Source organism: Berghia stephanieae, chromosome 11 (assembly GCF_034508935.2).
Source record: "Berghia stephanieae isolate SIO BIC M18660-M18661 chromosome 11, UCSD_Bste_1.3, whole genome shotgun sequence".
Classification (NCBI taxonomy): domain Eukaryota; kingdom Metazoa; phylum Mollusca; class Gastropoda; order Nudibranchia; family Aeolidiidae; genus Berghia; species Berghia stephanieae.
In genome coordinates this window covers 15,082,799-15,095,438 of record NC_088370.1, presented here as the reverse complement: position 1 = coordinate 15,095,438, position 12,640 = coordinate 15,082,799, and the positions used below count along the sequence as shown (strand labels likewise).

Below are 12,640 nucleotides of genomic sequence, written 5' to 3'. Positions count from 1 at the left end.
TTGTGTGGCTTTGTCGTCTTGTAGTATGACACTCGCCTTTTGTCTTTTAGGGTTTGGTTCGAATTTTGTTGTCAGCAACGCAATGTTGAATCCTTAGACAATTGTCCCACCGCACTCAGGTGTAAAATGAATTTCTGTCTGGATACGGTATTTTCTTTTTAAATAATAAAATATATTATAATAGCGCCTTATCGGCGTCCTGAGTCCTCCTACGTGTAATTCTGTTGGCCTGGGACCTCTTGTAAATTGATTTGAGCCCATTTAAGTGAATATTGGTTTACAGCAAAGCACACGTTTTCTTTACTAACGAAAGAGTGAAAATTAAGAGGCATCGAATGGCAACATCACAGACAATGGACGTTTCGGGTACAAACTCTTCGTCAGCACCACAATAAACAAATTTGTTATGCTGACGGAGGGTGTGTACCCGAAACGTCCATTGTCTGTATTATTCCCATCCGACGCCTCTCCATTTTCACACCTTCGTTGGTATTCTCACGAATCCAGGCTTCTGGCAGCCCCTACCGTTCTCTACACATTTTCTTTAAGATTAACAATTATTTGACTTTCTCAATCCCTTATTAATCCTGACCTGAAGTTGGGAGTGTTTTATCTGGGTGACTGGTAGGATCTTCTGTCCACAAATGTGTTGTCCTTTTCTCTGTTGATTTTGGTTTTTGGGCCAGGATTTTAAAACTTTTCCCATGCCCACCTTGCAGTAATTGGTCAGCTGGATTTGTTTATCTGGCAGAAAGTACTTTTGAAATCGAGTGACGTCCTATCTCAAGGGTAGTAATAAATTACTACTGTAAATTTAACGAAACAGATACTGGGATAAACTCCGTCTCCATGGTTGTCTTTTTATTTTCTGATGATTTGATTTTATCCATATTTATTGGTGGCTGTTCAATTCACTCACCACTGGTTCCCGCTTCCCAAAGTCTCTGGTTCACTCTCCACTGGTGCCCACATCCCATAGTCTCTGGTTCACTCCCCACTGGTGCCAACCTTCCAGTCTCTGGTTCACTCCCCACTGGTGCCCGCCTTTCATCGTCTCTGGTTCACTCCCCACTAGTGCCCGTCTCCCATAGTCTCTGGTTCACTCCCCACTGGTGACCAAATCTCCTGGTCTCGGGTTGAATCCCCACTGGTGTCACCCTCCTACAGTCCCAGATTCACTTCCCACTGGTGTCAACCTCGGGTATTCTCGGGGTCACTCTCCATTGGTGTCAACCTCCCGTAGTCCCAGATTCACCCCAAATTGTTTCATATTCCCATAGTCCCATATTCATTACCCACTGATTTCAACGTCGCATTGTCCCGGGTTCACTCCCCAATTGTGTCCACATCCCATGCTCCCGGGTTCACTCCTTACTAGTATTCGCCTCCCATAGTCCCAGGTTTATTCCCCACTTGGGTACGCCTTCCCTAGTCCTGGGTTCAAACCCCACTGGTGTCCACCTCCCACAGTCCCAGGCTCACTCCCCAAAGGTATCAACCTCGGGTAGTCTCGGGATCACTCTCCATTTGTGTCAACCTCCCTTAGTCCCGGGTTTAAACCCCACTGGTGTCCACCTCCCACAGTTCCAGGTTCACTCCCCAATCGTGTCCACCTCCCATGCTCTCCGGTTCATTTCCTACTGGTATCCACCCCCCCCCCCACAGTCCCAGGTTTATTCCCCACTGATGTCCACCTCCCATAGTCTCTGGTCCACTCCCCACTGGTGTCCACCTCCCATAGTCTCTGGTCCACTCCCCACTTAAGTGGATTCCAGTAGATTTATGTGGATTTCGGTATCAACTTTGTACCTCATGATTCATGTAATGAATGTAAGAGAGACAATCCATGTCTTACTTTACTATATCAATGTTTGTATTGATTACGCGCCTTTGTATATCATGTTATTTCAAAGCGAGTCGATGAATATAAGGGAGGCAATCCATTCCTTACTCTTAACTATATGAATGTTTGCATTGATTATGCCCCTTCGTATATCATGCACTGTAAACATGAATTGATGAATCGTGTCGTTCTTCCCTAATACGTGCGGCTATGTTTTCTTGTGGTATGTAATTCGCTTTCGGATCGGAAGGTCCTTGGTTCGAGCCTCGCTCGACGAATTGTTGAGTCCTAGGAAAAGGCACTTTACTCAAATTCTCTCACCGTACTCGGGTGTAAAATGAGTACCTGGTCGTTAACAGCGTTGTCTCTGTCGGAAAAAAATTGAGATATCGCCAAACAGACGTCATATCTTGTTCTACATGTTAAGCGTTGCTGTTGGTCATGGACCAATAGTAAAAGCGCTTTGAGCACGCGGATATTGCACTATATAAAAGCCCAAGTTATTAGTGACACGTCATACCAAAGCGGTATCATGCTGGGATAAATTAGGTACTGGAAATTGAATTTACAACCACACGTTAATATAAAAGGTAGCACATCTGACTGGACATCAGGAGGTATGAGGTTTGATCCCCTGTCGACGTAGGCTGGTTTTTGGGATGGTTTTCAAGATTCACAGCCAAAAATAATATCACTTAACATTTAGGACGGGACATGGCGGACAAAGACAACGCTGTTATAGGCCAGGCACTCGTTTTGCACCAAGATAACGGTGAGAGAATATCAGTAAAGAAACTTTTTCAATGACTCGACGATGCACCGAGCGAGGCTGGAACCCAGGACCTTTCGATCAGAAAGCGAGTGTCATTCCACAAGGTCACATAGCCGCACATAATACCGTGCATAGACTGTCGGTAACATATCGATGGACGGCTGATCAAAACTCTGAAGTCTCGATTATATTATTATTATTATTATTATTATTATTATTATTATTATTATTATTATTATTATTATTATTATTAGTAATAATAATAATAATGATAATGATAATAATAATAATAATAATAATAATAATAATAATAATAATAATAATAATAATAATAATAATAATAATAATAATAATAATAATAATAAGGTTTTTATAAAGCGCCTTACCCCGTATTCCAACAAGCTCAAAGCTCTTAACAGTAAAGTGACAACTTTCACTCAAACATACAACTTCTAGGTCTTGGTTCGAATTCTGTTGTCAGCAACGCAATGTTGTCCACCTTAGACAATTGTCTCAACTCAAAGTCTCTCACCGCACTCAGGTGTAAAATGAATTTCTGTCCGGAACGGTATTTTTTTCTTTTTTAAAAATAAAAGATATTGTAGCAGCGCCTAATCGGCTTCATGACTCCTCCTACGAGTAAATCTGTTGGCTTGGGACCTCGTGTAAAATGCTTTGAGCCCATTTTAGTGAACATTGCTTAACAGCAAAGCACACGTTTTCTTTACTAACGAAAGAGAGAAAATGAAGAGGTTTTGGATGGGAACGATACAGACAATGGACCTTTCGGGTACAAGCCATTCATCAGCACAACAACAAACATGTGCAGACGAAGGTTTTGTACCCGAAACGTCCATTGTCTGTATTGTTCCCATTCGACGCTTCCATTTTCATTCTTTCGTTAGTATTTTCACGATCCCAGGCTTCAGGCAGCCCCTAACGTTCTCTACACATTTTCTTTAAGATCAACAATTTTTTGACTTACTCAATCCCTTATTATTCCTGACCTGAAGTTGGGAGTGTTTTATCTGGGCTACTGGTAGGATCTTCTTTCCACAAATGTGTTGTCCTTTTCTCTGTTGGTTTTGATTTTCGGGCCAGGATCTTTTACAAATTTCCCATGCCCACTTTGCAGTAATTGGTCAGCTGGATGGCAGAAAGTACTTCTGAAATAGAGTGATTTCCTATTTCAAGGGTAATAATAAATTACTAGTGTCTATTTAAGCGCATTCTATCTTTCTAGTGAGCATTACTCATGAACGCGGATAGCGAACAAAGTCAATGACAATGACCTGAGTGACGTCATCTTCATACTATGTGTTGATAGCAGAAGAAAGTGGATAAAGTGATAAGGGTTATTGGATACGTATAAATTCCAACGTATCAAAACATAATGCTGTCCTTTAAATTTGAAGGAATTTTGTGTATATTGTGACAGAGTAACGTTCTGAATCTGCGTATTGTACCAGCTTGATCACTTCGTGCTTAAAATGTCGTCGTAAATCTTAATGATAGAATAAAATTGATTAATAATTTTCATATTGCCATCGTAAAATTGACATAAAGCACAAAATCACAACGTCTGCCTCTGAAAAATAAAATTCAACTTACATGCAGTTTTTAAATAGCAGATAGTAGTCTCGTTTTTCCTGTAGTCGACACACACACACATACACACACACACACACACACACATACACATAAAGATAGTATACGCTTGGCTAAGGAGTTCACATCATTGCCATCCGGAAGTATAACTGGCTAACACACAAACCTGTGTGTAACCTTGATCGTTTATAGTCTGGTTAATACAATTTAGTGAGGATCACTCATAAACGCGGATGGCAAAAACAACAAACAACAACAACGACCTGAGTGACGTCAACTTCGAACTATCTATAGCTAGAATGCGCTTGGCCAAGGAGTTCACAACATTGCCCTCCGGAAGTATAACGGGCCAACACACAAACTCTGTGTAACCATGAACTTTTATAGTCTGGTTAATACAGTTTAGTGAGAACAACTCACAAACGCGGATGACAAAAACAATAACAAAGGCCTGAGTGACGTCATCTGCATACTATCTATACCTAGACAGAGTCCGACTTGATCATTCTTTTCTTAATATAGATAGATACAAGCGTTGCCTACAAGTCTTGACGCGGCTCTTAAATTCTGGATACGAAATCAACAAAGCTTGGCTTGTCTTTTCCGTTTATAATTTCTTTAAATTTCATCATAGTCACCATTCTCATCCACACGGAACCGCCAAAGATGCACCACTTATTGCATCGTCTTGAAGAGAAATTCACGTGGTAAATAAACTTAACTTCGGCACCATATTATAGTCTCCCCTCCGTTTGCACCTTGGCATCACTGCCAAAATATGACCCCTTGAAGTGTCTTGTAAGTCTTAAGAAAAGAAATAAAGCCACTTGGAGCTAAATTGGAACTGTAAAGGGGGTGCTCTACGACTCCAATAAAACTTCCTTTTTTAATGTGAACATGCCTTAATGTGAGTATCTTCGTTATCTAACAGTAGCCAACCTTTCTTTTACCCAGGATTTCTTGAACGTTATATCCAACTCCTCCCTATAAAATTCCAAGCCTTTGTGAAATGTCTGATTGTTTTATCCGGCGATTACCACGATAAAGTTCGTCATTTTTCAAAGTTAATAGGCATGATATATAGATAGTTCGAAGTTGACGTCACTGAGGCCTTTGTTATTGTTTTTGCCATCCGCGTTTGTGAGTACTTCTCACTAAACTGTATTAACCTGACTATAAACGATCATGGTTACACAAAGTTGTGTGTGTTGGTCCGTTATACTTCCGGATGGCAATGTTGTGAACTCTTTGGCCAAGCGCATACTATCTATATTACATTTCCATGGGCTCGAGGTCATGGGTCACAGTCGAGTATGTCCGCACAGTAACCCACATAGTGAAAAGTGTTCACAGTTTTTAAAATTTCTAACATCACGATTGGTCATGCATTCCGTTCAGCATGAGATATGCGTATGTTTACAATTTTCATCAACAAAGCGGCGTGTTTACATTATCTCTGGAGAAAAATCCAATCGTTGGAAAGCAACAAATATTGTGATTGATAACTTGGTTCGACGTAAACATGAATATAGATCGCTCCCATTTGCTGCGGTTGGTGCACTTTGTGGACGACATAAGAGCCTGCTCATTAATCTTGGTAGAGGCAGCATTAGTTCCAATAAAGCACTTAGCCCACCTTTGAACTGTTCGATTACCGACTCACGAGTCCCCATAAACACGTTGGAGCCGTTTATGAAGGATTACGGGTGAACACATATCTGTACTTATGATCTCAGTCACAATATTTGTTTATTGCATTTTTTTTTGTGTGATTTCTTTGACCGACATGTTGGAGTAGGGGTTCTTTCAAATAATATAAATTAACAGCAAGAAATAGCAGTTAAAGCGAATTTGATGACCTAATAGAAGAAAAAATTACGCACATTTAATGTATAGATTATACTGGTGAGTTCAATTCAATGAGAATCATTAAATAGGCGTCAAGACTTTTCAGTCAAGCCTAGTAGTAGATAACATTAAATTGATAAAGTAAACAAATCTCTTCTAATATTTATCTGATAATATTCAGTAGCCAATCTTATCCATGTTATATCTGAAGCACCTATTTACATTGATATCATCTCTTATGAGAATAACACAAGACTGACTTTCTTTACAACACATTCTGGACTTTTCGCCTTGACTTGCCATACAGATTCTTCAGTCATATCTCTCTTTATATAATATAATATAATATATATATATATATATATATATATATATATATATATATATATATATATATATATATTTGAAGTCGTGTTAGGGATAGTGTGAATATTATTCTTGCACTTTCAACCAGTCTCTGGTATACTCAAGAGTCATGGCTGAAGTAAATAAACTTTTTATTTTGCTAATAACAATTTCTGTCTGTGGTCTAAATGAATGGGGTAAGTCTACACTGTGTTTAAGGTAGAAATTTGTTGTTTTGTTAGATAAATGATGTTGCCCCTTTATCAGCCATCGGAATGGAATTTAAAACGAGAGCTTTTCTATTGGGCAACTTCCACTAACCGTGCTCAAATCGATACACATAGTGTCCCAGGCGAACAGCAACACTTAACATGCATGGCGAGACCTGACGTTTTTTAGGGGGTATTTCAGTTTTTCCCTAAATAAACCATGCTGTTAACAACCAGTTATTCATTTTACACCTGAGTACGATGAGAGAATGTGAGTAAAGAGCGTTTTCCAAGGACTATAAGATGCGCAGTTCAGAATTGGGTTCGAACCCAAGACCGTACGATCCGAAGGCGAGTGTTATACTACAAGACCACATAACCACATTTTTACGTCAACAATGTGAAATCTAAGTTTAGTTGCTATTTATTTCCATGCAAATGGTAGAGTTTTTAAATGATCGAAAAACTTGTTCTATATAAAACAGTGCCAGACAAAGCAAGAAAGAAAAATACAAGAAATATAAATTACAAATAAATATTAGACTATCTCGACTAGGGATTGAACATGAGACCTCCTGATTACGGGTTAGACGTGCTACTATTAGACCGCAGACGTTATCCGGGGACCATTTAATGGCCATAATTTTTCACAAGGACACGCAATTTTATTGTGAAAAAAAAAAACCCAAAAAATCGGAAGGTTCTGGCTTCAAGCCTCGCTCGGCGCATAATTGAGACCTTGAAAAAGGGTTTTCACTCACATTTTCTCACCGTACTGAGGTGTAAAATGTGTACCTGGCCGTTAACAGCGATTGTCTCTGTTCAAAATAAAATAGTAACATCGCCTAACAGGTGTCATGTCCAGTCCTAAATGTTGAATGTTGCTTTTGGCTTTTCGACCCATTGTAAACCACTTTTAGCACGTTTTGTGATTATTGCGCTATAGAAATGCTCAATTGTTTGTTCTATATTATGTGATCCACCTTATCAAAGAGTTCTTATGTAGGGATGCATAGAAAATAGAGCCCTCCAGAGCTAATAGACCCATGAGTCCGGAGTTTATCCCGGTTACTTTAGCGTGAAACGGACAATTGAAATTGCTTGCTATCATTAGGATAGGACGCTAGTCTATCTTCTGCCAGATCTTTCAGAGCCAGCCAGCTACCCAATCACAGCTGTGTGGCGAGAGGCGTCAGAAAATAATCTCGACTACACCCGGCATCGATCTCGGTCCCTTCGCGTGTGAAGCGAGAGCTCTAGCGACTGGCAGCTAATAGTACCCCGGAATGCGTGATGTGCTAAAATTAGAAAAGAAAGGAAAAGAATTTATAGACACAGACAAAAAAAATTGAGATAATTCTTCATATTCGTTATGGTGAAGAAGTAATACAATTTCTTACAATGCAAACACCCCAAAGTTTGTATTTGATTTCATCTTAAAACTATCTCCTTACCGACTGTTTTCAAGATTTTACTGAAATTGAAATGTACTATCGAACCAACAAACAAATTGAATTTTTAAACTCACATTAAAAAGTAATAAGTACTACATACGACACGTAATTTTGTTCAGGAAAACAAGCTTTACACCCAATTAACACTAAGTTATTGTAAATATTATAAAGATTGTTCTTAACATTTTGTGATTTATAAAACTAAATCTGTATAAGAAAAATACCGCCTGTATCGTAACGAATGTGACGATTTTCTACAGTTGGTGAGGAGAGGCTCAAAACTCTAAGTGATACCAGGCTGCTAGAAGCTGTTGACTGTAAAAAGTAATAAACAAAAAATGAATATAACAGATTCAAAATAACAAAAGAACAAAATACCAAAACACGGAACGTTTTGGGCTCAAAACCCTTCTTCAGCAAACAACAAAAAAAAAACAAAAAAAAAACAATAAAGACATAAATACATTACTAATTTCCAGATAGACGACAGAGAAAATTGGTAGGTCTACTCTTGTAGAAAAAAAAATCTTTCCATACACACTTCCTATGAGTTCGGAATCAGAAGAATAGAATGCCTGACGTTACGCCATTGATCAGAGCTGTGAAATCTTTGATCTTGGCACCTAATGAAACTGACAAATTAAGGAGCATGAGATATGCGACCCACCCTTTCAAAACAGTAATATGTTGGGATGTAACCGTCCAGGAAAAGTTATAGTTTTAATATGTAATAAAAAAAATGAATATACCAACACAAAAAAAATACCAAACACGGAACGTTTCGGGCTCACATCCCTTCTTCAGCCAACAACAAAAAACTATAAAGACATTGCTTAATTCCAGATAGACGATAGAGAATCTTGGTAGGCGACTGCACTTTGCGAAGCGAAAGAGGAAAGAGGGGGGGGGGGGGGTAGATCAAGTGAGGTAATCTGGTTCATATTTCCGATGTAATTAAGATTACGCGGTTGTTTCCCTTGATTTTGCTAATAAATACGTGCTGAGTACTAACCGATGCTGATTCTTATTGGTCGACACAGTATTCGATACTGCCTGAAACAACTAATGCCTACATTTATATAGGAATACATTAGTCAAGCTTAATATAGATAGTATGCGCTTGGCTAAGAAGCTCATAACATTGTCATCCGGAAGTATAACGGACCAACACACAAAACTGTGTGTATCCATTAACGTTTATAGTCGGGATAATACAGTTCAGTGAGCATTACTCACAAACGCGGATGGCAAAATATAACAACAAAGGCTTGAGTGACGTCATCTTCGAACTATCTATACCGTGTTTGACCTTTATTGGATTTTAGGGCCTAGGTCAATCCCGACTTCGGGAGAGCTGTCCAAAGTTTCGTAGCGTATTGGTCAAAAACTGTATTACAACAACCCAGTTTACAGTTTCCTACAAAATCATCGTTAAAGTCAGTAAATATAAAAATCTCAGAGGAGTAAATAGAATTTCTAAGTAAGACGAGTTTATTAATATCTAATAGGAATAACCCAGTCAATCCACAAATAAATCAAAGACTGCTTGTGAATTAATTGTGCGGTCTAGTGGTATGACACTCGCTTTCGGATCGGAAAGTCCTGGGTCCGAGCCTCGCTCGGCACATAGATGAGTCCTTGGAGAAGGCTCTTTATTCACATCTCTCACCGTACTCATGTGTAAAATGAGTACCTGGCCATACACAGCGTTGTCTCTGTCCGAATAAAAATAGTGTCATGTCCCGTCCTACATGTTAAATGTTGCTGTCGGCCAGGGACCCCTTGTAAAGCGCTTTGAGCAAGTTTAGTGGATATTGCGCAATATAAAAGCTCAATTTTAAAAAAATGTAATATTGGCTTAGACAACTGCGAGGTTGAAAGTGAGATGCCATATATTGAAAAAAAAATTACTTCTGACCTTTACCTGTCAAAATATTTTTACGTGCTCTACACAGAATAAAAACATTGTATTGAATTTGGACACTTTGAGCTTTTAAGCTTTTTTATATAGGGCAATATCCACTAAACGTGCTAAAAACGGTTTGCAAGGTGTCCCTGTCAAACAACAACATTTAACATTTAGGACAAGACATTGCGCCTGTAAGATGATATTTTTTTTTTTTCAGACAGAGACAACGCTGTTAACAGACATCTACTTATTTTACACCTGAGGACGGTGACAGAATGTGAGTAAAAAGCCTTTTCCAAGGACTCAACTATCCGAGCGAGGCCCAAACCCAGGACCTTCCGATCCGAAAGCGAATGTCATACAACAAGACTACATAGCCACACACTTTGAAATAAACTAAAACCTGCTGTTAATCTCGTCTTAATATAAAGTTCTATCTAATATTCTAACAGTTTTGTCTACTGACTTAATCAATGATTTTTATTGTAATGTGTACAACTGGGGTTTCACAATATACTTTCTGACCCATTTTTTGTCGGGCTTCCCCTTGGACTGAAAATCCAATGAAGATATAAAAAAAAATCCGCCAAAAACTCTAATATCTCAATTCTAACTCGCTGCTTTAATATTATAGTTGAAAGTTATTCTAATCATAATAATATATACATTTGGAGTATACCCAAATGCCCCCACTTGGAAGAGTGAGTTTTTCAAACGTTGAAAAATCCTGTTCTTATTATTTGTTACTCAAGACTCAATACGTATTATTTATCTATCCTATTCCAACATAATTCTTGATTAAAGCGTAATTGTGTAGGTCGGTTTGTCAGATTTATTGATTTGTAAGTACATCGATACAAAATAGAGCATTTTCGAGCGGAATGAAAAAAGCTACAACCTGGTATAAGATCAAAATTGATAAGCCTTATGTCATTAAAATATCAAAAGAATACTTCTATTTCTTGATTTGGAATGTAATTTGATGTGCTTTAATTTCATTTCCAGGATGGGCACTCCGTGTTGAGATGTCACCTAATAATATTGATGTTTTAAATCCGGAGCTTGGCAACGTATCCTGCATTCCAGACGCGGCTATTGACCAAGAGGGACGCGAAGTGATCGTTATGGAGATCATTAATGATTCCCATGGAAGTCACATCGTTGTGTTAAGAAAAAACAATATCACGACAATAAAAGGCAGCCATCCCAAAAAATTTGCAGTTAGAGGCCACATTGATGAAGTTCCCAGTAAGAGTTATCTGAGATTGTCTCTGTTGAATCCAATTGAAAAAGACGCTGGGTTGTATAAGTGTGTCATGTTTTTTACGGATTTTGTTGGGATGATGAAAGAAAAAAAAGCTGAAGCAAATTTGACGATGAAAAATCTAGATATCAAATCACAATTAGCATATCTAGTTAACAAAGTGTCTTCAATGGATAAAGAATTACACAACCGGACCCTCAAGGAGACATTTTTAGCTAACCAAGTAGAAATGTTAGAGAATAAACTTCAAACGCAAATTATAGCCCAGAATGAAAAAGATAAAGAGCACAAATCAAATATCTCGACTCTAGAAAACAGACTCAAAGACCAAATGTCTAAAGTCCACGATTTAGAAAGTGTTGTCTCAAATTGCCAAAAGAAGGAATTGGATCTTAGAGCAGACATTTCAAATTTGGATTTAAAGCTTAACACTCACATTTCGAAGAAAAATTATATTTCGGCTTTTTCTGCGAGATATTCTGGTAAAGGATTTGAAGCCAGTGGTGATACAGTCGTGTTTAATGATATGATTGTGGAAATTGGACACGACTATGATAAAAATACCGGTGTGTTTACGGCCAGCAAGCCAGGGGTTTATGGATTCCATCTGATTGCAATGTTGAAGTCATCACATGGATTCATTGATCTGGGAGTGTATGTGAACAACAATTTATTGTCAGTGTTGTCAATGGGATCTGACGATCTCAATTGGGACCAGTCCTCTACCAGTCTCTTTGTACATCTCCAGGTTAACGATGTGGTCAAAGTCGCTGTGACAGGAAAAAACCCCGACAATATGGCCATTCGAAGTTATAAATTTACTGTATTTACAGGTTATCTTTTTCAGGAAACGGACATCAATACAATATCATGAATGAATAGGGAGCAAAATGTGATGCCAAAAATACCGGTTCCAATTTCATTGAAAGTGTAAAAACCACATACGGAGTACTGAATACATACTTTATATAAAATTTATATAAAGTATGTTTAATGGTCTTCTGGTTTCAGAGTGAGGACATTTCTTTTTTCTTGTCTAAGTATATGCGGGCTATCAATATAAATCATCCATCTTCTCTCTTTTAGCCAAATATTCCTTAGGATCTGCCTATTTATCATATAACTAAAATTGTTATGCCACGTTATGATTCCACATGTAACTTATTCATTATTATTCATCCGGAGGATTGGTTATATACACAATCCAATGATTTTGGAACTGGAAGATGTCACGACTGTTTTTCCCAAACGGATATTGTCGTTCAAGAGGAAATAAAGAATATGAGGGATGATAAAGTCAACCTAAAATATATTCTAAAAAATTACTTGCCTATATAATCTATAGATGATATCTAATTTTGTTTACTTTATTGCCCTTATTTATTATC

The 12,640-nt window shown here is 38.1% G+C and overlaps 1 protein-coding gene across 1 annotated transcript in view; it reads left to right on the top strand.

The window, feature by feature from the left end:
• Window positions 1-6,479: 6,479 nt before the first annotated feature.
• LOC144956849 (uncharacterized) overlaps window positions 6,480-12,640 on the top strand; it is a 6,795-nt gene continuing 634 nt past the window's right edge. The window contains exons 1-2 of the mRNA XM_078887613.1: window positions 6,480-6,613; window positions 10,994-12,640. The exon at window positions 10,994-12,640 is cut by the window's right edge and continues 634 nt beyond it. Of these exons, the coding sequence (XP_078743739.1) occupies window positions 6,547-6,613; window positions 10,994-12,126 (1,200 nt within the window). The 5' untranslated portion in view covers window positions 6,480-6,546 and the 3' untranslated portion in view covers window positions 12,127-12,640. The remainder of the gene's footprint in view (window positions 6,614-10,993) is intronic.